The sequence below is a fragment of the Canis lupus genome, chromosome 29 (genome assembly GCF_048164855.1).
Source record: "Canis lupus baileyi chromosome 29, mCanLup2.hap1, whole genome shotgun sequence".
In the NCBI taxonomy this organism is placed as follows: domain Eukaryota; kingdom Metazoa; phylum Chordata; class Mammalia; order Carnivora; family Canidae; genus Canis; species Canis lupus.
In genome coordinates, this window is record NC_132866.1 from 19780577 (window position 1) to 19806896 (window position 26320).

Here is a 26320-nt window from a genome sequence, read left to right on the forward strand (position 1 = left end):
TTCATGTATACTAAAAACCAAAGGCAGAATTTTCTTGAAGTATCAGACCCTAGCTTCTGTATCTAGGATCCGGGCTTTCAGGAGAAAGGGGTATTAGATGAAAGGTGTTGTAAATCACAGAAAAGAGGGGAGGAAAAATCACAGAAAAGAGGACCAATTTGATAAAAGAAACTGAGCTGATGCAATTATTTCAGTTAAGGCTTTAAGAAAAAAAGAAAAAATCACATAGGCTGATTTCTAAGTAATGTTTATCTTCTGGACATCAAGTAACAGAATACTGATAAATTTCACAGATACATTTTAAATAGTAATATCCGGATGTTCTACCTCAATAATAATTACTAGAGAAAAAAGTTGGAGCAAAAAGAAAAAAGATTACAGACTTGTCTCCCAACGCATCCTGCAATTATGTTATTAGATATCTCCCAAGCGTGATTAGGAGAGTATCAAACTTACTTAGAATTTCTCCATTAAGAAATGTATTCATTTGGAAATAGATTACCACTGGTCCTGTCGAAAGGAGAAAAAACAAATAAACCAAATTTTCTTCTGGATGGTCTTTGTCCTCTGCCTAAGTCTTAATATGAAGCTAAGGGCTGGAATAATAGCTTTTCTTGAAGCTTGTTTATAATAAAAATGCAAACAAAATCAATGAATTCTTGTATCTTACAGTTCCAAAATGATCAGATAAATCATGGTGGTTTTGATCAACTAATCTAATTAAGGTGCCCTCAACTTTTTTTCATTAGAGAGTGAGGGAAGGAAGGACAGAGGGAGGACGAGGAGAGAGAATCTTAAGCTGGCATGGAGCCTGATGCAGGGCTCAATCTCACAACCCCGAGATCATAACCTGAGCTGAAATTGAGAGTTCAGCCGCTTAAATGAGCCAACCAGGCGCCCCATCACCACCCTGGTAACATGTTAGGCCTTACAGCAATACTCTAAAAGGTGAAGTTTCTCCTATCTTCAAGTAAGCTTGTAGCATTACACACATTGCCCTGTTATTAAGAAGTGTCAATGTGCCTGATGTATCACCACGTATATATTCCTGTTGTTCTATCCTTCAGAGTACCATTGCACTACCTTATGCTCCAGGTTAGCTTATGAGGTTTGGTCTATCAAGCAGTCTAAACTGCTTCTCTTAACAGTAAGGTTTAAGAACACTGATTCTTCTTCTGAAATCCACCAAATGTTTTCCATATTAAGCTGTCAAGGTCAGCAGGAGCCTGATGGACAACATTCAAATGTTTAATGTTTAATGACTCCAAGCCCACCCAGCTATATATCCATCCATCTACATAGAACTTTATTAACTATCTACTATGCACAATGTCCTTCTAGTTTTTTAACTTGCATGCTTCCTTAAGATTGGTGAAGCATCATTTAATTCCAACGGTTTGCCCTGGACACTTCATTGTGAGATAAGGGGGTTAATGATAACCTAGGGTCTCCGTAGACATATATATGAGGAGTGTATTGGTCAAAAAAAACCTTGTTGATTCTCCCTAGTATATTAATGTGATCTCTAGCTAAACCTAGTTTACTTACCAGTGCTTAATTTCTAAGACAAATACTGTATTATATAAAAACATTTATGTATATATATATAAAAATATATGACAAAAAGATTAAATTCCTAGAAAGAAGTAATAAAGTAATACTTGGGAGTCTGGATGAGACATACTTTTATTTTCTTAGCTCAAGGCAATAAGGTACTGTGTTTGTCATCCAAATTTACAGACACCAAAATATCTTATGATTGAAAACTCTTCTTGTGTTGGTTACATTAACCTAAGCAACAGAATTTGAAGATGAATAAAGCAATAATAATATACAGGTAGAGTTTTTTCATTGTTACTGAATGCTTTAAGTGGTACAGGCTATTGGTTAAGAGTGTGAGGTTTAGAGTTTACATTCAGAGACCACCATTTAACTAAACTTGTAAAAACTTCAGCAAGTTACCTAATGCCTCTAAGTTTCAGTTTATTCATCTGTAAACTAGAGATATTAATACTTATTTTGATTGAGTTGTTTTGAGGATTAAACAGGATTTGATACATAACAGGTGCCCATAAGTATTAATAAGGGGCTTAAAAAGAAGTATTATACTTTGTTTTTATTAGTTTCTCTATTTTCCTTCTCAGGTAATCAACATTTTAAATAGAAGGCTTATAAACTCTTTTCCTCTAAGAATTAGTAATATCTTTGATTTTGATCTTTACTGGTTATGCGTTCTAACAAGAGTAAACCGCAATATTCATAGGAGACCCACATAAGTTTTAAGAGAATTGTATTAGCAGAAATACCACAAGCTCAGGCATAAAGGAATAAAGATAATTCCAAAAGAAAATAAATCTTTGAAACTCGAAACCTCTACAAGAAGGAAGTTCACTGAAAAAAAAAAAAGAAACACGGGACCCTGGGTGGCGCAGCGGTTTGGCACCTGCCTTTGGCCCAGGGCGCAATCCTGGAGACCCGGGATCGAGTCCCATGTCGGGCTCCCAGTGCATGGAGTCTGCTTCTCCCTCTGCCTGTGTCTCTGCCTCTCTCTCTCTCTCTGTGACTATCATAAATAAATTAAAAAAATTAAAAAAAAAAAAAAAAAAAGAAACACAACAACATAGGCTACCATTCAAGAAAAGGAAAGATGATTCAGGAGGTAGAACGAAAAGTCCAGAAGGCAGAGCCACTAGCTAGAGTGACCCTCTAGAAATAGAAGGACTGGGTCTCCATCAAGGGAACTTCCAAACATTTGCTCAGATAGATTCCACAATTACTATGGACCAGTTATTCCTTTGTACCTCTAAATTCCCCCTTTTGAGTAGGAATATCTATATAGCAGTTATCTTTGCCTACCCCAGCACTGCCTGTGTGTGAGAGCAGATAACTTGTCCCTTTAGTTCTCAGGTATCTAGACTGAGAGGAACTGTACTAAAGAAGCTCCACTTAAGAAATCACACTGAGGAGCATCATCTGCAGCTGGAACAGAGGTAGACTGAATTGTAAAATTCTGGATTCAGGTAAATACTGTAATAAGATGAGTCTTTTGCAGGGGTGTTAGGAGAGAGTGAGTGCATTTTGCATATGGAAGGAGGGTAAATAAATTGTGGCACACTACAGTGCTTTTAAACTAAATTGTGATCAAAGTAGACAATCCTCCCTTTAAAAGGAGAATCTTAATTCCTCTCTCCATGTATATGAGCTGAAGTTAGTGATTCACTTCTAACTACAACTGGAAGGGATGGTGTTTAATGTCTAAGATTCAGTCATAAATTGTACTACAGACTTCTGGTTCTCTCTCAGATACATGCTCTGGAGGAGAACACTCAAACTGCCTCAGGTAAAGGTCTACATGGCCAGGAATTATGGCCTTTTGCCAAAACCCATGTGAGTGACCCGTCTCAAGAGCGGAAACCTCCAGGCCAGTCAAGCCCTCAAATGACAGCAGCCCTGGATGATGTCTTGACTGCAACTTCAGCTAAGCTGCTCCTGAATTCCTGATCCGCAGAAACGATGAGATAATAGAAGTTTGTTGTTTTAAGCTGTTAAGTTTTTGGGTAACTTGTTATTTAACAGTAGATACTAATACAGGTCACCATGGGTTATTTCCTTGGGTGAAGTTTGTTGTCTTAAATTTGAAAACTGTTATCCCCAAATAGGAAGACAAAACGTATACATTTATTTTAAGTCACAAGGAAATTTTAAATTCCCTACCAAAGATCTAGGGAAAAAAAATGATCAATCCACAATTCTTTTAAGTCATCTTTGTTCCTCTCTGGGTTTAAAATTACCACTCCTGCTAAATGAATATGGAAATGATAATCTTTATGTCTGATTTTTCCTATTATTTCATTAAGCTCCGTAGGACATAAGTGAAATTGATACCTCTAGCCAATTTACAAATGGAAATACATAGGTATAAAAAAAATCAGAGCATCTACTCAAAGTTATGCTGTCATTATTTAATGGGGAAATTAAATGAAAACCCTCGCATAGAAATGCTGCTTAGTACTTTTTCCTTTTAAACTCTATAGTTAAAACTGGATGGTCCTTTTTGGAGGTTTTTTTTTTTTTTAAGATTTTATTTATTTATTCATGAAAGACACAGAGAGAGAGAAGCAGAGACACAGGCAGAGGGAGAAGCAGGCTCCATGCAGGGAGCCTGATGTGGGACTTGATCCTGGATCCAGGGATTATGCCCTGAGTCAAAGGCAGACACTCAACTGCTGAGCCACCGAGGTGTCCCTTTTTGGGAGTACTTCTGAAAGAAATCTCAGTATTTAACAACTTTGAACAAAATCTGAATTTCATCTCATTCTTTCAATTAGTTTATACTATATATTACTATAATCATTTGGCTAATAAGCTAGTTCTTAAAAGCGGGGTGTGTTTCTTTAGAAAAGAAAATTTATTTATTTTGATCCAAATAATTAATGTGCCCTTCAAGTATTTATAAACACAGAAAATTTAGGTTTGCATAAAAGAAGGCACTGAACATTTACTCCCTCATGATGAATCCTCTGGTTAATCTCCTTTCCATTGGGAAAGGATATCTTTATGAGTTTATTTAAAGGGTAGGTTTAAAGTTAAGCTATACTTAAATTTCTCAAAGCTTGCATTGCTTTTATAACTTGTACTTGCTTTTATCTAGGTCACTGGATAGCTGAATTACTCAGAGTGGAATTCCCCTTCGGCCCTGGGCTCAACCTCTGTAATTAAATTCACAAGGGCACAACAAAAATGATTTACCAGGGCCACCTGAGGCAGTTCTATGCCTTGATGCTTATTTTAGTACTGAAGTTGGAAACCTAATATAACCCCAACATGGGCATCATGTGTCTATGTTTGCTGAACTCTACCCTTAAAGAGTCCATGAACTTCATTATGAATAAAGTTACTTAAAAAAAAAAAAAAAAAGAATAAAGTTACTAATTCATTTTGCATCTTAAATCAAGCTATTCTCTCATTTTCCATCACTGATATGTGACCTTTGCAATTCCACTAAGGGTTTGTAAGAAAACTCACAAATCATTTGAATATGATTTACCAAATTTGGATATTACTGTACAGACAGAATTTTAAGCTTAAGTTTATAATCCACTTTTAATTTAGTTAGCTTTGGCATGTATGCATACATGTATGCCTGCATTACATGTATGTAACATTAGGTTACCAAATCACAGACCACCTGAAAAACCTTAAGTCTTCCTATCCCGCTCTGAGCATCAAGGTACACAAAGAAAGAAAACGTGCTTGGGATGTACCTAACTCATTTCTTGTTTCCCAACAATTCAGTCCTTTCTTTTCTACACAGATATTCACTCTGAATTGGGTATCCTAGCTCAGCTGGATCTTTTGTCCTTTAATGAAGCATTACCCACAGAAATCACACAAAGAAAATTTACACCATCAAGACAGTACTAGTTTGTTATTAAAGTTTGCAAATTAAGTATTTAAATTAGGGGCATCTAGTAGTCATTCTTCCTTCATCATCTTTCTAATGTGAGCATATTTTAAGGTACCTCCTACCTCACTCTATCAAGGTTTCCAGAGAGAAGAAAAATAAAGCCTTCTATAATTATTTCAACTCACAGGACTTTGCAAGATCTGAGTAACTCGTTTCCTCTGTTCCATCATATTGAAGTCTTGTCGTAGATCAGGAGACATGTTCCTCTCCCTAATGTATTCTGGGTCATTTTCATTGATGCGGTCGAAATACCTCTCTTTGTGAGGCATGCTAGGAGGAGGAGGAGTAGTGACCACGCCTTGGCTGGCATCTGAACTCATGCTTCAAGTCGGAGACTCCCCTTGTTATCTGCATTAATAAACACAAAGGAGGACATTCATGATAAGTTCATTATTAAACTTGGATTTTATGGAGGTCAAGTAGAACTCTTTTTTTTTTCCCCAGAGTATCAGTGGCAACTTTAAAAAGTAGCTTCTCAAAAATTATTAGAACAATATTTTATTAAAGTAAAAATATCTTATAGTCCTAAGTTGGAAATTGCTATTTTCAGAGGTAATGAAAACTCTTCAATTCAGTTATAATAATGTCATTAGCTGCTAACTGAATCTTTAGAGGGAGCAACAATCAAAATCTCCAAAAGTAAACATCACATCTTTCAAAATGGCAAAATTTCCACAATCTGTGATTACTGTCACTAGAGCTTGTCTTTTCTCTCTTATGTTTTCTTATGTTAAACCAAACTTTGGCCATATTTAAAGACCACTACATTTTATAGCAAGTGTAATTTACTAACATATGAGAAAAAAACAGCTTTAAGTTTTTCTGATGATTCAACTTCCTCGGGGGAAATATAGGAATTAACTAAGGTTGCCAGACTATGGGTAACTTCCACAGATAGTGCTTCAAATTCAAGTAAGGAACAGTAAAAAAGCTATTCAGAAACCATGTGAACAGCTGATTCACTTAATTATCATGATAATCACACTCTTCTAGACAGATCTAGAAGGAAGAAGGTAAAAGCCACTTTCTTCTTAGGATCTGAATCTCTGATAAATAAATACTAGAGATATCTGGTCTCATCTTTAAAACACAGGAACAACCAGGGAGACAGACAACCAGGGAGATTACTGTATTTGTCTCTAATAATAGTCTTCTCTGATAGCATTAATCTCCACAGCTGCCTTGGTGCAACTTAGACCAAGCAAACTAACTTTAAGACATTAAAAATTCTTGCATTAGATGACATGATACTATATAAGGAAAACCCTAAAGATTCTACCAAAAAACTACCAGAACTGATAAATGAGTTCAGTAAGGTCACAGGATATAAAATCAATGTACAGAAATATGTTGCATTTCTATACACTAATCATGAAACAGCAGAAAATTAAGAAAACAATCCCATTTATAACTGAACCAAAAATAAAATGCCTAGGAATAAACTTAACAAAGGAGGTAAAACACCTCCAAAAACTGTAGAACAGGGGAGCCCGGGTGGCTCAGCAGTTTAGCGCCACCTTCAGCCCAGGGCCTGATCCCAGAGTCCTCGGATGGAGTCCCACATCAGGCTCCCTGCATGGAGCCTGCTTCTCCCTCTGCCTGTGTCTCTGCCTCTCTCTCTGTGTCTCTCATGAATAAATAAAATCTTAAAAAAAAAAACAAACCTGTAGAACACTAATGAAAGAAATTGAACATAAAGAAATGGAAAGACATTCTATACTCATACAATGGAAGAACAGATACTGTTAAGATACCCATACTACCTAGGGCAATCTACAGATTTAAAGCAATCTCTATCAAAACATCAACAGTGTTTTTCACAGAACTGGAACAATCTTAAAATTTGTATGGAACCACAAAAGACCCCAAAAAGCCAAAACAATGTTGAAAAAGAAAAACAGGGATGCCTGGGTGCCTTAGCAGTTGAGCATCTGCCTTCGGCACAGGGTTTGATCCCAGAGTCCTGGCATCGAGTCCCACATCAGGGTCCCTGTACAGAGCCTGCTTCTCCCTCTGCCTATGTCTCTGCCTCTCTCTCCTAGTCTCTCATGAATAAATAAATAAAATCTTAAAAAAAAAAAAAAGAAAAGAAAAAACTGGAGGTATCACAATTCCAGACTTCAGGTTACACTACAAAACTGTAATAATAAAAACAGTATGGCATTGTCACAAAAACAGACACTTAGATCAATGGAAGGCAGTAGAAAGCTCAGAAATAAACCCACAATTATATGGTCAATTAATCTTTAACAAAAGAGGCAAGAATATGCTAGCCACTGAACTTTACATTGCATGAGTTTATTTATTTCTCTTAGTCCCATGAGGTAGGTGTTATCTCTGTTTTACAAATGAGGAAATAAAATCATTGAGAAGTAACTTGTCTCAGGCCAAAGAGCTAGCAAGTGGTGGACTGGGGATTTAAATCTAGTCTGTAGCTGTCTAAAGCCACTGGTCTTAATCACAACCCACACCCAGAGATAAGCTAGTACTTTCTTTTCTAATGCTAATTTCAGCTACTTAGTAGAACCGATTATTTTTTTTTTTGTTTTTGAGGCTGGTAAAACCTTTCTAAACAAATACCTTCTTTCTAAACAAAGAAGTACCAGAATTGCCTTGGTTTGTAAGGAGTCATGCATCTCCACTATAGTGCTTCCCAAGGAGGGTTATTTTAAGGGAATAAACTGGTAGATTCTACTTCTTCTTAATCCTGAACAACTAAACTAAGTATTTCTGCTTCTAGGGATATGGAAAACAACTCTGTTCCAGGGTTCTTCTCTTTAAAATTAACCAAGCCTATTTTTAAATTCAAGTATAATAACATACAGTGTTATATTAGTTTCAGTTGTATAATATGATTCAACGATTCTACATGTTTCTTAGCGTTCATCAAGATAAGTGTCCTCTTAATCCCTTTTATCTATCTCCCCCACCCCCATCTCTATGGCTACTAGTTTGTTCTCTACATTTAAGAGTCTTAGGGTGTTTTTTTGGGGGGGGGGGTCTCTCTGTTTTGTTTCTTAAATTCCACATGAGTGAAATTTTAGGTATTTGTCTTTGCTGATTTATTTCACTCTGACTTAGACCCTTTAGGTCCATCCATTCTGCTGCAAATGGCAAGATTTCATTTTTTTATGCCTGAGTAATATTCCAGTGTGGTGTTATGTGTGTACGTGCATGTGTGCGCGCGTGCACACACACACACACACACACACACACACACACACACTCTTTAGCCATTCATCTATCAATGGACACTTCCATATTTTGGCTGTTGTAACTAATGCTGCAATAAACATAGGGGTGTATATAACTTTCTGAATTAATGCTTTTGTTTTATTTGGGTAAATACCCAATAGTGGAATTACTGGATCATATGGTATTCTATTTTTAATTTTTTTGAGGAACTTCCATACTGTTTTCCACAGGGGTGGCACCAGCTTCCCAACAGTACATGAGGGCTCCTTCTTCTTGGTACCCTTGCCAATACTTGTTATTTCTTGACTTTAGCCATTCTGATAGATGTAAAGTGACATTTTGTGGTTTTAATCAATCCTATTTTTTTTTGTATATTTTTTTTTATTGGAGTTCGATTTGCCAACACATAGCATAACACCCAGTGTTCATCCCGTCAAGTGCCCCCCTCAGTGCCCATCACCCAGTCACCCCATCCCCCTGCCCACCTCCCCTTCTACTACCCCTTGTTCATTTCCCAGAATTAGGAGTCTCTCATGTTCTATCACCCTCTCTGATATTTCCCACTCATTTTCTCTCCTTTCCCCTATAATCCTTTTCACTATTTTTTATATTCCCCGAATGAATGAGACCATATGTTTGTCCTTCTCCGTAATCAATCCTATTTTTAGGTTACAATATACAGTTATCCTTTCTAGTACTTCAGAGCAATATAAACCAGTGCAAACTAGCGTGAACTCCACTGCGGAAAAAACATGTGTCTTCTAAGAGGATTCTTTGAATTGAAAATGATGAAGGAAAACAGATCTTTTTTTTTATAAAGTAATGTTTTAAAACTTATTGTCAACACTATAGGTTTCCCTCTGGCTATGCAGCTTAGAAACAAGGTATCTGGTATAAACAAAAATTCTCATTTAAAAAATCTTATCCAAATATTTATGAAATAACCACCCAACATGTATGTTTAAAGAAATTTAGGTTGAAGGCACAAACAGATGAAATACGCTTGAATGATGGCTTTCAAACTTTTTAAAAATGGCAATCCACAATAAGAAATACATTTTATAGTGTAATCACATACAAATATATACAGATATATATGAATATATACATATACGAGATATATAACTGGAATAAATTTATGGTACTTTCCCTTACTAAGCAGTACATTCTGATATTCTGTTTTAATCTTTTTCATTAAAAAAAAAAAAAATTACTGGCCAAATAGATTCTTGGTCTACTAATGGGTTGTGACCCACAGTCTGAAAAACACTATTCTAGAAACTCTAAGTTATGGTCAGATGGGAAACTGAAAGGAAAAGAGGTGTGTTTGTATGAGATAGAGAGGAGGGAATGAATATATGCTAGAGATGGAAGGGAATTGGAAATGCTTGTGATTTTTTAAAAAATGTTTATGGCAGGCTATAGCAGTAAGATCCTAGTGATCTGGGGGATAATTAAATTTTCCTCCATTCGGGCACTTAGAAAGTGCCATCTGTATTACTCAATGTCCATTTGTTTTCATTTTTCCTTGAGTTTTATCTACTTCTAGTTCAATTTTCCAGATCTCTTTGCTTATGTATGTAGTCCCCACGGGCGGGGGACTCCATAAGTGGTGGATGAATTGAATTATTTTGCTACATTACAACTCCTCCTAAATCAGTCTGGTTTGTATTAGTTCTAGGCTGAGAATGGTAAAAACAATCTTATGAAAAGTTATTAAAGAAAGTCTTTTCAAACAATTCTTGGCAGTTTTAACAGCTTCTTCTAGAACATAAGCTAAAAGATTATTGTACTTTCAAGTACCAGGCCTATTGTTCCATATTTAAAACAAAAATCAAAGATATGCCAAGACTTCAAAGCAGCATATTTGGTTAAAACAACAACAGCAACAACAACAAATGCTAGCTTACTGAGTTAGAGTTTTTCTTAATGAAATTTACTGTAAAATTGTGAAGGTATTTAAAGTTTTAGAAAACAATTTGGACCCTGCACAAACTATAACAAGCCATTACCTTAGACTGACTGGTGAAGTTTTACTCATTTTAAATTCTAAGAGGAATAAACTACTTTCAACTGCTAGCCGATTTTATAAACAACTGACATGGAAATCAACAGATTTGGAAAAATGGAACTAGGCATAGATAAAAGACAAGAAAAAAAAGAAAGAAAAAAACCCTAAACAATGAGCACTGAATAGCATATGTAATATAAGTAATACAAATGACACTACCTAAGTGCCCCAATGGAAGAAGATTAAATTATCCCACAAGCACTAGAGTCTTATTGTTATAATGCCTATTGATTCTTTTGAAAGTTCTCTTGAAACACTGCACACTAGATTCAAGGATCACATTTTATAGATAAGAGGAAACTACACTCTGAGGCATTGAGTGATTTTTCTCAAGTTACCATGCTCAAGTATCAGATATTGCCATAATAATGGCACATACTAGTACTATCATGTCATTCATAGATTGCTCCATTGTCAAAATTTACTTTTCCAATGAAATATATGGAAAAAAACAGGCCTATCACAAACATTTTATGCAGGAATTCTATAAATATCACGGACTGTGGAGAATAAACTATAAAGATGGCTTACAAATTTTAGCACATGTAAACAGACTTAATTGTATGATTGTCCCTCCAGCATACACATAAAAGTAGATATACAAATTAGGTTTATTTTAGTGGTAATCTGCTTTACCCAAATATACAAAAAACACATTTAAGTAACTAGACTTTCAATGATTAAGAAGTATCCACTAACATATTACCAAAAGTCAAGGAAATGCCTTTCATTTAATTATTTGAAGCAAATAATGGTCCAAATCTCTTGTTTTCCAGATTAGATAATTAATGGAAGAAGTCTTCATAAAGAGATGTGCCCAAGACCATATACCAAGTATCATCAGGGTGTTTAGGTTGTTCTAGTCCAGGGCTCTTTCTATGACACAATACTGCTTCTTCATAATTTGTTATCCTATATACTCGGTCTTTTCCATCAGTACTTAGGAAGCCAGAAATAAAGATAAGGAGTATTAGGAGCTGGGCAGATCAAGAAGTTTCATGAGGTAGGCAAAGATGAATGGTATCATAAAATATTATGGAACATTCAACATAATTTTAGTTCCAAACAAACAGAATGAAATGCAGAGTAAAGGCCCTTACTGGCTCAAATCCCATCTGAAGAAACCATCAGATAGGCAATGACCCAGTACTTTGGAAGTTCTAACCACTAACTTAACAGATAACTACTATGCCTTAATTAGAGATTATCAAAATGACACTGATTGTGCCCTGGGTAACAATAAATTTTGTTCAAGCTTACACTTTTACCCCTAAATTAATTTAGCATCATTTTGAAAGAGTTGAGGGCCTCTATTTATAATGAAACAAATGAACTTTCAGAAAAAGATTATGTTAGTAGTATAAGAAAACTGACGTCACAGATAAGAAAACTGACGTTTAATAATATGCCTCAGATTACCAAATGTTCTTTACCAAATGTAGAATTATTCATGGTTACAGATCTTAATAGGTATGAAAGAGTTGACAAAAAAAGATGGAATGGCTCAAAAGACTGTTATTTCCTAACAGTATATACAACTATTACAACCTTAATTACAGCCTTTATTGTGGTGCCTGGAAATACATTACAGGATCACAATATTTACCACCAAAATAGAAATGGTAAGTGTTCTGAAAGAAGAAAGATTAAAAAGCCTTGTGTGGCTGTCAAATTTGTATAAATTTAACAACTTTTACATTCTGGTCTAGTGCCAGAATCTTTTCAAATGACTTCTGATGAGGATATCTTTACAATAAAATGATAAATTCTAAAGTTCAATTTAAAAGTCAGGAAACAATGACTCTACAGTTGATTAGTAAAAGATACTATTAACCTAAGCCTTAGCCCCGAAATTGAAACTTAAAGTCAAGGAAAAAACCAACAAACAATAACAAAATAAACTGGTAATGGTAACAACACCCCATCATGTTGCTAAATGTCTTCTGCCTAATGGAATTTGATAGCTGGCTCAGTATTCATAAAAAATAAATAAATAAATAAATAAAAACCAACCCAAAAGACCAAAAAACAGATAAAAGAAAACTGTCATTGAAGGGCATAGTTATGAGAATGATTTTGTTTCAAAATTTGCTTTATAAAGAAAAAGTATACATTGCTAATCAACATAAAATATTTTAGCAAACATGAAAAATACATCGAGTTGTTTGTACAACTGGAACATAATAATAGTTACATTTTATTTTTTTTAAGATTTATTTATTTATTTATTTATTTATTTATTTATTTATTCATTCATTCATTCATTCATGAGAGGTACACAGAGAGAGAGAGAGAGAGAGAGAGGCAGAGACACAGGAAGAGGGAGAAACAGGCTCCATGCAGGAAGCCTGACATGGGACTCGATCCCGGGTCTCCAGAATCAGACCCTGGGCTGAAGGTGGCGCTAAACCGCTGAGCCACCCAGGCTGCCCTATAGTTACATTTTAAATAATATAAATCAAGTACAAAAATTTTGAACAGATGCTTGCCAGGTCAAAATTCAGCAGGGTGATCCAAAGACTAAAAGTATTCACTCAGCTGTTGGACAAAGCATAAGACAGACCAAACCTCTTTGTCACTAAAGTACCAAACCTGATGAACAATATTTTATTATCAGCATTACCTGTTGCAAGGAACAGTGTGTTGGACTCCCATATTTGAAGAGCAGGGATTGGGGAGAAGAAGGGCAGTTACTTGCTTAGACATTGGCAAGACTGTAAGTAACATTTATTAGTAACTTGAAAAGAAACTTTTCATTATAAAGAGATCAAATTTACAAAATACAATGGCTATGCAAGGGGCAGAGTTACAAACTTGAAGATACATACATAAAGTTCAGATGAAATGTATTTTCTTGAAAGTCCAAAGCCAATCATTATCTAGATTTAGCTCAAATTGTTCCCAACATGAATCATTTGGAAAAACAAATATGAAATTGATTTTTAAATAAATAAATATATAGCCTAAAAATGGTAAGTAAAACAATCAACCACAGAGAGGCAATCCCTCAAGTATCTTGCAGAATCCAAAAACAGATGGCGTTGGTGTCTTTACCTTTTCTACAAAATTTGATGAATGTTCTGTATATATTCCCACAGTCATCGTTTGTCTTCAACATGGAGCTTTTCGAAATGATTGGGAAAAAAACAAAAGGATTTTTTTTCTTCTCCTAAGAGAAAGTTGACAGAGACTAGTGGATTGATTACTTGAATGTGCCTCTCAGACATTTAGTTTCTGTTATTGAATCCCCTGGTATCAGTGAAATTTTTAAAACTGAGATCCAGGAAACTCTCCAGAACTTGACAGCTCATGATAAATGAGAGGTTTTAAAAAGTGGAATTAGTGGAGATTGTGATTTAAAAAAAAAAGATTCATTGCTCAATTTCTGGAGATACTTTAAACCTTTGGCTCTTTACTATATAGTAGTCCTTCTGGGCAAACAGTTTTTGTTTTGTTTTGCTTTTTTAAAGAAACATCAACTCTCACATACTTCATGAGCTCAAGTTTATATTTGTGCAGCAGCGAGCTTGAAAAGTTTAAAGCCCCTGCTTTTGACATTTTCTTGAGAACAATATTTGAGGTCAAATTCACTCTTACCTAATACTGTACCTCTATCTAAAAACCTCAGGAAACTTTCCAAAATGCATATCAGAGTACAAGCAATATGGAAAACTTAACTCCCCCAAATTCCAGGCTTACATCTACTTATTTCTCAAGGATTCTGAACTCAAGAAATTCTAGTTCCTCATTCTGAAGAAATGCAAACAATCCTACAAAGCTTATTATTAAAAATGAGTGGAGTTTGCAAAATAAAACATTCACTCAAAAGTCCAATCTAAAAACGGATTTGTTACTGTTGATGAAACTTCTAACGGTCTGCTCCTAATGAGGTCACTGTGACCAGAGAAACAGGAGAGAGCCTGGAAGAGCACATACACAAAAGGCAAAATTCTTTATAGTAAAAACTGAAGGGAAAAGAAACATATAAAAAGTTAAAGAACACAGCGTTTGAGTATGTCCCAAGAGTTCATTCTGATCTGCTATTTTAGGTATTCCAGCTAAAGAATTTTAGTTAAAAAAAAAAAAAAAAAAAGAAATTTAGGTTTTATGGTTATAACATATAAAATACAGTTGAAAAAAAAATCAATCTAAAAGCTGTAGGTAAATCAATACATTGTGACTGCAAGAAAGTCTGATTTGAAGGAGTTCCCACCTTCAGATTTTGGCTAGTAAGGATTTCAAGATCATCACAACTCCATCTGTTTTCTTTCTATGGAAAGTCTAACAGTGAGCCATGAAAATGAAATTTATTAAGCATAGGTAATAGTACTTGAAAACCACTTTCAAAAATACTTGGTCATAACCTGCCGTTTTAGAAATGTGATCACTGTAATAAGTGGCAGTCCATGAAAAGAGATGTTCATCAACCTCAGAAATCTGCTTTCGTAAAAAAATCTTTTTGTGATACTAGTTTTTTCAAATGAATCATCCTTTAGATCTAAACTTTGATTTTACATACTGTACTGGGTTGGACAATGTCCCTCAAATTCATGTCATTACTTCAAAATATGATTTTATTTGAAAATAGGGCGTTTGTTATCAAATTAAGATGAATTCATATTGGATTAGGGCAGGCCCTAAGCCCAATGACTAGTGTGTCTTTATAAAGTCGAGAGAGGGATCCCTGGGTGGCGCAGCGGTTTGGCACCTGCCTTTGGCCCAGGGCGCGATCCTGGAGACCCGGGATCGAATCCCACATCGGGCTCCCTGTGCATGGAGCCTGCTTCTCCCTCTGCCTGTGTCTCTGCCTCTCTCTCTCTCTCTCTCTCTCTCTCTGTGACTATCATGAATAAATACATTTAAAAAAATAAATAAATAAAAAATAAAGTCGAGAGATGTGGCCACAGACAGAGGAGACACATGGGGCAAAAAGCTATGTGATGATGGAGGCAGAGATAAAGCCAGCGAACACCAAAGGACTGCTGGCACCAAAAGCTAGGAGAGGCATAAAACAGATTTCCCTCAGGGCCCCCAGAAGAAACCAAGCTGGCTGACACCCTGATTTTGGACTTCTGGCCTCAAGAACTATTGGAGAATAAATTTCTGTTGTTTTCAGCCACTCGTTTTGTGGTACCTTTTTAATGGTAGTTCTAGGAAACAAATATGCTATTCCAATGGAATTTCCATCCTGATAATACTGATTTTTACGAGGCATTTTACCATCATAACAATGTAGATAACGATGTGGACAGATGGCACACCTCTGCAGAATCCAAGTTAGCTCTTTAGAAATAACAGACATCACTGATATATGTAAGGGCAATGGAACATAGATATCTTCCACAGTGGCAGGACTTTTGCAAACTATAATTTTTGACTGAGAAACAAGGTTTCCAAGAAAAATCTCAAGAAGATACCAATATTCTTGTCACATCAAAAGCTGATCAGAAATTTCTTTGTAATACTCCATGAAGATTCACAATGAATGCTGCCCACAAATTAAAGATGAAGTTGGCTCTACTACTTCTAGCATAGCTGAAACAGTGTTAAAGCAATTACCTAACTATAAAATATTACAGTCTAATGGAATGTTTTTTCATTTAGCCAAGGATGGATCTAAAAAGTCACTTGCTCAGGTTAGCAGGTTTCTTGCCATACATAGACATATGCAGTATTTCTGCCCATCTCCCCACATTAGGGACCACCAAACCCTAACCTGCTGTTTCAACATCATGCCACAGGCTCTGGATCCCTAGGATTATGAAAAAAGTAAAACTAGTTAAGCAGCTCAACATCAAGTTAGTCTTGCTACTGCTTTCCACTCTGTTGTCTGACTTGCAATACTTTTATCTAATTCTCAATGATGAAACTCTGTTGGTCTCTCAGACTCTCCACTCACTATAAAGCAGCCTAAATCCCTTTGTTTCTCTGTCAGGTAACTCTAAATACTTTCAAAATTGAAAGTCTATACCTGAACCTGATACCCAGGTCTGAGTCTTAGACCTTTTTATCAGTTTCCACGGTTTCTGGAGGTCACCTGGCTTATAAGGGATTTCTGATGCCATGTAGAGCTCCCTGGTACTCGGTCCCCATCTAGCCTTCTGCAATTACTGAAATACCCTGTCTCTATGGTCTGCCCATGTCTCAGTGTTCGACACCTACTGTTGAACTTCCCTCTTACCGACAGTCCACACACCTGGCTTCTTCCCTATTGCCTGTTGCTAGGTAGGGGTCTGTCCGGTCCTCAAGGATCTGCCTATATTCCAAATCCTTGTCAGGCGTGTTCAGCCACTGCAACTCCATTCCTTAAACCATCCTTTAGCTTGTTTGTTTTAGCTTGTAATTTAGCTTGTTTGTTTTTTCATTAAAGAAATTGGCGCCACCTTCAGCCCGGGGCCTGATCCTGGAGACCCAGGATCCAGTCCCATGTCGGGCTCCCTGCATGGAGTCTGCTTCTCCCTCTGACTGTGTGTCTCTGCCTCTCTCTCTCTCTCTCTGTGTCTCTCATGAATAAATAAAATCTTAAAAAAAAAAAAAAAAAAAAAAAGAAAAAGAAATTACATCAGAATTTTTAAAAATGCAATTTTTGATGAAAATGTTTTTATGTTGAAGAAAGGGATAATAGTCAGTAGTCAACATTTTCTGACCATCTAATGTTGTCTAACATGGTTTCAAGAATATAGCATGTTTGAACTCTTTTAATCCTTTAGAAATAACCATAGAAAGGTAGGTGCCATTATGATACTAATTTTACAAAGAAACAGGACAGAGAAGTTGCCTATCCAAGGTCACACAGAGTAAGTGTTAGCTGAGATATAAATTTAAGGAGACTGGCTCTAGGATTTCTGTTCTTAACCATTGTCCTATATTGTTATCTACCTTCCACCATTCCTCTCCCTAATCCCTATTGATGTTTTTAAATTTTGAGTCATTTGAATTTTATACCTGTGAAGATCCTTTAGCAAATGTTTCCAACTCTTGCCCTACCCCAGCCTCCACCTCTTAAGGGAACCAACTAAATGAACATCATCTAAGTCCCTACCTCTAATGTGAACTCTTTGGTAAAATTTTTTTTTCATAGACTAGATTTTTCTTACAATGAAATTTACTTGAACATTAAAACGTGATATAGGATGACACTCGGGGATTATTAAGTCAATAATAAACAAGCAAAATTTCCTGGTCATTCAGCAAATTTAATCTTCTACCAAGTGTAATTTACAAGTTGTAGTTTACTACAACTATAATAGTAAGCTTTAGGAAGAAGTAGTACTGGTGGGTGAGTTCTTTGAAACCTAGTATCTAGATTATATATGCCCCACTGTTTCATCTAGAACTGTGTTGGTCATTTATTATTATTTAAAGAGGTCTAGGCTCTGACCACGTATAAAGTAAAATTTAGCCTTGAAAAGTAGGCTTAGTTGATATGAATAAGAACCTTGAAAATGTATGCATAAATTTTGATATTTTATGATAATTTATATGAGAAAGGAGATTGATTTTTTTTTAAGATTTTATTTATTTATTCATATGAGAGAGAGTAAGGCAGAGACCTAGGCAGAGGGAGAAGCAGGCTCCCTGCAGGGAGCCCGATGTGGGACTCGATCCCAGGACCCCAGGATCACACCCTGATCCAAAGGCAGACACTCTGCCACAGAGCCACCCATGTGCCCTGAGATTGAGATTCTTTTCTGACATGGAGACAATGAGGAGACAGAAGATGATGGGAAGACAGAGACAACAATTTAAGTCTCTAAATCACAGCTGGAACTTGAAGTCTTGATAAAAAGAAAATCTGAAAGATGAGCCAAAACATCTAATGTCAAAATCAGGGAAAAAGAGAAAGCATCATTTAATTCACGGAAGAAAGTTTAACAAAGACATCAGAAGTACAGATTTTAAAAGGATGAAGAATACCTTTGTAAGGATAACAACAGAGACAAAACACTTATAAACCCAAAGAACAACTGTTCCAAGATATATATACTGACATTGTCTAATATTCTTAATTAGAAACAAAATAAGAATAGCATCTTTAGAACTTAGGTCCTATTAAGTTCTAATACCTTTAAGGTATTATTACACCTAATCCTATCTCCTCAAGTCTCCATATGAAATAGGTCCCAAAAAGAATGTGTCCTTCAATTTATTTTGAGACTTTTCACATTAACTAGAGTAGAATAGGATACAGAGAAAGTAGATCATATGATCTGCCAAATATAAGAAAAGATTTAAAATATAAACTGCATTAAAAAAATTCCTCTAAAGATTTCTGGCAATAACTAATTTTAGAGGCTACTACATATTATGTAGTAAATGCTAATTTTTATGAAAAAAAATCACCTAATATCTGAAGTTCCAATTTCTTGATTTTAGGTAGGTTATAGTTATGCATTCAGTGTTAACAATTGACAAAACAATTTTTGTGTGTGTATTTTCATAAGAATTTAGAACCATTTAGGGAGCCTGGGTGGCTCAGTTGGCTAAGCATCTGCCTTCAGCTCAGGTCATGATCCCAGGGTTCTGGGATCAAGTCCTGCATTGGGCTCTCTGCTCCGTGAGGAGCCTGCTTCTCCCTATGCCTCTGTCTCTGCCGGTCTTTCTCTCTCTCTCTTCCTCCCCCACCCCCTCTCTCTCGGTCTCTCATGAATAAATAAAATCTTTTTTTAAAAAAGAATTTTGAACCATTTAACTATTTTTTGAAAAAATGAGATTGCTGCTCTTTCAAGCTTTAATGGTAATTCACCAGAGAGAATAAACTTTATGACTCAGCTTTTTGTATCCACTCATACATGCCTGAAGGGTCCACTTAAATTGCTTGCTATATTTTAAATTCAGGCTTGGAGTAGGATTCTTGTTTTGTGAGGCTCACAAAGACTAGACTCACAGCTTAGTTCTATAGTGCCTATTTAGCTGGATTTAAAGCCTACATCAAGTACTTTATTGTCAAATAAAAAGCAATCTTCATGGAGCTTAGGAACTTAAGTAGCTCTCCAGAATTTGTTAAATATTTTGTTTCTACTTTTGATCTCTATTGTCAAGAAAGAGTTCTATTGAGTTGTAAAGTGCCAGAAAGTGTTATTTTAAACATCTAAAAGGTAGTATGGACACTACAACTCTTGAGGTTCATGGTTAAACTGAGAAGCACAAAGATATTCACTATAATTTTCCAAAAACATAATTTTCTTAGTCCTTCCCTCAAAGAAAGAAAAAAGCAACTTGGAGTCCTACCTTTAAAAAATATAGGAATCAGCCTGGGGGTTTCCAAAATTCAGGCTCTGAAAATAGAATGGAAGAGACTTCCAAGTTTATCCCTCACAGACTCAGAGGAAAATGATGACTGTCCCAAACAAAAGCCATTTCCTTGATTGATGCTTTGCTCACCTTATTTCTCATATACTTAAACTGTTTTCCCTCTCATCTCCATCCATCCAAATCTTAATCCATACTTCAAGGTCTTATTCAAAAGCCAACTCCTTCCATAATGGCTTCCAGAATCTCCTCCATCAGAATTAGCTCCACCCTTCTCCCCACCCCCCTCTCCCTGCCACAACCAGTATTGCTCCCAAAACACTTTTTCAAAGTCTGTCTTGCCTTTAAATTATTTGAGGTCTATCTGCCCCAGTAATTGGGTCAAATCTTTTTCCTTTCTTTACTGTCCACTTACAGTTATGCAATAAGGATTTATTAAACTGAGGTGAGTAGGGCTATTGAATCATAATATCCCATTCTCTACTTGTCTTAAAATAAACCAGTGTGGAGAATTTAGAGCAACCCTTGAAAACTGAGCTAATAATCATGGTTTGTTCAGAATGGCCAGGTATCCAAGATGGTTGAGGTAATGAATTTCACCAGCACGTAAAATAAATGTCAAGCTGACTAAAAAGTAATCACAAAAAAGAGTGAAGGTATAAAAGGAACAATTTTTTAAAATCTATACTTTTGGGTTTTGAGACTAGGTACAAAAATGTCATTTTAAAATTAAAAAAAAATAACCTTACTTATCCAATCAAACAGCAAACACTAATTCAGCTGGTTGGTAAAGCTGGTTGGTTTTATAAAGAAATATAAAACACAGGTCTAGGTCCTGTCTTTAAAGAGTTTTCAGTTTAATCACAAAACTAATACATGACTACTACATGGAAAGGTAGCAAACAACAAAAACCAGGTAACTGCCAATTGAAAAATAAAATATCCAATAGTTGTTGAGAATGGCTGTTAAACAGACTTTTGGGTTAAGACAGTAAAGGAAGCCTAAATGAAAGTAAGGTCAGATTTGCTTCATGTGTAAAATGAGGTGTTTTGATCACAGGACCTCTAGGTTTACCTTCCAGCTCTGAAGTTTTATTATACTTTTATCACATGATTATAGTGGTGACTTGATATTAACTGACCATCCCCTGAATGGAGCTTTCTTCTTCCTAATCATTAAAGAAATAAATAGCCTTGTAAAAGTAGGCAGCCCTCAAATAAGGATTATTATTTTAAATACAAATATCCAAAATTGAATGTGATATATCTCATAAGAGCATTTGATATTTTCTAAGAGAACCTGAGTTTGAGGCTTTTTTCTCTGTTCCAGCTTCTTGGTGTAGCTTCCAGAACTCAAAACAGGCCTTTAAGTGGACATTTTTTAGTATCTGAAAGATGTATTTGAAACCATTTAATTTATTCTTGTCTCTCTGCACAAGATGTGAGTAAACCTGCAAAAAGTTCATCATGTTATTAACACATTGTTTTCTTCTTTGTTCTTTTTAATTGTCATGATATTTATGCCCAGCAGTTACTGATGGCCAAATGTATTCTCAAGCCTGGCCAAAGATTTTTTTTTTAGGGTAACACTCAAAACAAAGCAAATATTGGCTTGGTTATGACACTTGTTGTTCTAATACATTAATAGCCTATTGTTCACTGTGGTTGTCTCAACAAGATAATACATTGAAAAACAGCGTTTCCTGATAGGAAGTGAATTCCCACTGTGTGTCACAGGAGTCCAGCCAAAAGCTGGGCTCCAAAGAAGAAACATCAGTTCCTTCTACGATTGCATAACGAAGCAAAGTAATGATTAGACTTTTTTTTTCTCTCTTTACACACACACACACACACACACAAAATAGCTTTCTGCTTCAGCTCAAACTATAATCTATTAGACTGATTCTGCTATCATAGGATTGTTTTTCTAAAATGACTGCAAATGTTTTAGACAAAGCTGTTCAACATCCTGTAGACAGCAGTATCCTGTATATTTCTAACTATAGAGAATTTCCTTAGTCGTAAATGTCACAATGGATGGAGTAACTTGACAAAGGAGATATCAGGATGTGTCATCAAAACATAGTGTGACCATTCTCAAAGATTAGGGTCAGACATGCAATAGATTAAGTCATAATATATGAGGTACAATAATTGTAACAGATTTTTATTAACAAGGCAAAAATTAAGGCTCAATTAATCTAACCACCACGACTTTTATTTAGAATCTGATTAGTGCGACATTGATGTCACTAGCAGATCCACACACATAAGATTGGACCTCCACAGTAATTGACACTGTCCTAACAACACATTAAAACCTTTTTAAATACTTAACATATACCTTGTTTTTATCTATTTTCACAGACTCAAAATTTGAAGAACTTTTTCTGCCCAGTTCCACCTACCAGTGGATATTAGAAAATTCTAACAATGGAAGAAATAAGAGTTATCATTTTGATAGATCCCAGTGAGACAGTCTCTGTCATTTAGATACTCACCCTGCTTAATGCTGTGCTTGGCTCCTAGATGGTCCTCAATACATTTTGCTAAACTGAATCATATCTCAACCAACTGATACGGAAATTAACACAGAAAACAGGTCGTAATAATGCAGCGTTGCTTTGATAATAAATTACATTTTAGGTTTTAGAGAAGCATACTTATTCAAGGTATATCAAGTTTTCTAACAAGAAGCTAGGCTAAACCAGCAGATGAACACACAGAGACTCCCCTACCTCCAGGCTGAGAAAGTATCTTTTTATCTTCTTGTTATTATACAAATCGAACAATGAAGTGCTTTACCATTTTGCTTTCAGGACAGCTGTCCTTTGACAGAACTGCAAAAAAAATCTGGGAAACAGGAGATCCTAAACATCTTATGTGTGATGCAGCAAAAATTCCTGCTTCTGTTACTTTATAACTTTACTGTGTAACTTGATAACTTTGCTGGCAGGATAATAGTGTACAGTTCACCTCTAAGCTGCTTCCTCAGCACCAAATCAGACAACTTTAGCTATGTCAAGCAATATCAGTTTTAGCATTCAATGAAACAAGGAGATGGATTAGAGGACTAGAATATGAAAACAATTTAAACAAGGAGGCTGATGCCAAGTTTCAAAGCCCTGAGGATTAGCCTTGAATGGCTGGATTCATCGAAAATTACAAGGATCCATTTTAAAAACAAACATCACCTCACTCAGAATCTTCTCAAGTATTCAAGCTTGATAAAAGGATCTGCTTTTTTCTGGAATGGGTTGTATACTTTTGAAACAGACTTTTTAGAAAAGGAGAGTTTATATAAATTATAACATTCAACTTATCTTTTTTACATTCTTATACTTTAAAATAGATTAGCCCATATGGTAGGTCAAATAAATTACACATCACACAATATACACAAAAGATGTTTTCAATTTAAACAACAGAAACTTAATATAAATTGGGTTATATGGCTTAAATCAATACTCTTACAAAAATACAGGTAAATACTACAGTTGGAACAGGTATTAAAACTCCTCTATTTTAACCTCTCATTTTATAAAGGGCAAAACTAAGGACTAAGGAGGCTAAATGAATTGCCCACAATCTTACACTCAAGTTACCAGACTTTGAACCCAATGTTAATTTCATTAATCTGCTGAAAAATGGCTCAGCTGTTTAGCACTGCCTTCAGCCCAGGGCGTGATCCTGGAGACCCGGGATCGAGTCCCACTTAGGGCTCCCTGCATGGAGCCTGCTTCTCTCTCTGCCTGGGTCTCTGCCTCCCTCTCTCTCTCTCTCTCTCTCTCTCTCTCTGTGTCTCTCATGAATAAATAAATATAATCTTTAAAAAAAAAATCTGCTGAAAAATGACTCCCAGGGCAGTTCTTACCCACTCATGAATGGCTGGGACAGTGGGGCCTACCCTTAGTGTTCTAGCCAGAGAAGTAGTTGGTAAGGGGTTTTTCTATTTCTGCACAGCACTATCATCATTTCAGCACTTGGGTTCTACCCCAATTAGGATGTAGGAGGACTGATTAAGTATATCTGATAGGGGAGAAAGGGAACAATTTGGAGATAATCTGGATATCTATCAATGGATGAATGAATAAATTCATTCATTCGTCCATACAATGAAGTATACACCCATTAAAAAGAATGAGGTAGGGCAGCTCGGGTGGCTCAGCAGTTTAGTGCCACCTTCAGTTCAGGGTATGATCCTGGAGACCCAGGATCGAGTCTCATGTCAGGCTCCCTGCATGGAGCCTGTTTCTCCCCCTGCCTGTGTCTCTGCCTCTCTCTTTCTCTCTCTCTGTCTCTCATGAATAAATAAGATCTTTAAAAAAAAAATGAGGTAGATACATAATGGTGTGCATAGTATTAATTTGGTTTAAAAAAAAAAAAAAGATGTGCACTTACTCACAGAAGTTCTCTGGAAAAATAGAGAAGAAATTCCCTTCTAGGGAGTAGGGCTCAGAGATTAGAGTTGCAAAGAGACGCTGTCATATGCCTTGTACACTAGAATAAACAGGAGAGGATTTAAGGGCAGCCATATAGAGCTACATAGACCTTGGTGAAAAAAATTCACTCCATTTTCTTTATATTACATAATTATTACAAGAAAAAAATATGATGATGATCAGAGAAGGGGGGCAGAGAGAGAGGGAGAGAGAATCTTTAGCAGGCTCGATGCCCAGTGCGTGAGCCCAACATGGGGTTTGATCTCACAACCCTGAGATCATGACCAGAGCTGAAATCAAGAGGCAGACACTTAACCTACTGAGCCCCCTAGGTGTCCAGATTATTTTTTAAGAATATTTTTAAAAATAAGTAATAAGAGTATATAAAGTATTAGTGTAGGTATTAACTATTGACATTCTACAAAAGTTCCAAATAAGATTTATTCAGAAAATTTCCCAATTTCAACATTTAACAATGAAGTGATTGGTAAGCTTTGCTCTGGAGCAACTATAAAAAAGTCTAAGTGTATTCTCCTGGAGTCAAAGGGTCAGTAGAGATCTTCTAGCTCAGTAGATTGAAACCAACATTTTAAAAATGAAACAGAACAAAAAATAGAATGTTTTCTGTGTTGTAAGGAAAAACTTACTTCAGAAATTAAGTGGTGTGTTATGTGGTTTGTGTACTGAGTCAGGATGCAAAACACAACCTGAAAATTTATTTTCTTGTTGAGGTGATGATTAGAGAATTCTATTGCTCAGTACAGAATCAAAATGTAAATTTCCAAAATTTCTGATATACACAATTTATTGAAAGTAAAGCTTTAGTTTTCACATCATTTATATGAATGATTCTGGATTACTATCCAAACATTTTTTCCCTCAATTCCAGTACATTGCCTTTAGCATTTTGGGGATGTCTTTACAAAGAGAATTAGAGTATTCTCAGCTGGAAAAGGTCTTAGAGAACTAACACAAATTCCCAAGTTTACAAGTGAAGAAACCAGTGTCCAAAGTAATAGCCATTTAATTCCTGGTCTAGTGCTTTTATTTGATACCAAGCTTCTACCTTATTCTTACATCCTTGTGATGTTAGAAAATGGCTAAACACAGTTACTACCAAGTTTCAAAGAGGAAACTGAAGCAAGGAAATGCTCACAAGTCTGAGTCCAAAAAGGATGACACAATGTCACCCCAGCAAACTTTACGAAAATCTGCCATTTTCAACATTCAGCTTTGATTTCAACTGAAGTGAGTGGTTCAACTTGCTTGTACTGAATGGGTGTGTCTATCCCACAAGGGTACACGATGAACATGCACAAGAGGAAGACAACAGTCAGTACAGAAAAGATCACAGAGCACAGCCTCTCTCTCAACATGCCTACTTTAGTCAAGCATAAACACTTCACAGGCATTGAAAACCTAGCTACAAATGAAGCTCCATTATGTGAGGGCGGAAAAAGATCCATTTGCAAAGAAAAAATTGCCAAGTGTGGACCTCATTCAATAATGCAATTCTCCTATAGTTCAACTTACCACTCACGTCACAAACTCTAGAAAGAACACAGAGGCACAGACAAGGCATGGAACAGAACTTTGGGCTGCAGCCTTCCCCAACTCTTCTGACAAATACCCAACAGCAGGAAGACAAAGCATCATTATAACAGAAATAAAGGCTCTTTAGATGCTGCCTTTTTTTAATTCAATGAACCCACTCTTACACACAAAGTTCATGCCACGATGTCTCGAAATACAGTATTACCAGATTATGCTGTTAATGGGTCCAATAAATTCAGTGCAAAACACCACTTCAAGCATTTTTATGTTAACTAATTAGCACATTGGGAAACTAACAGTATTTTCCTTAAACAGTCATTGTCATCCCCCAAACAATTA

General features: G+C 35.9%; 1 protein-coding gene across 12 annotated transcripts in view; it reads right to left on the reverse strand.

Annotated features, from left to right (window-relative positions):
- Positions 1-26320, reverse strand: part of ADD3 (adducin 3) — a 124166-nt gene that overhangs the window by 25143 nt on the left and 72703 nt on the right. For 10 of the 12 annotated variants that reach the window (XM_072805365.1, XM_072805374.1, XM_072805372.1 and 7 more), the window contains one exon: positions 5593-5815. In XM_072805365.1, the coding sequence (XP_072661466.1) occupies positions 5593-5787 (195 nt within the window). In that variant the 5' untranslated portion in view covers positions 5788-5815. Of the gene's footprint in view, positions 1-5592; positions 5816-22723; positions 22838-26320 lie in introns of those variants that run through there. The other 2 variants (XM_072805370.1, XM_072805373.1) reach the window with 2 other exon arrangements.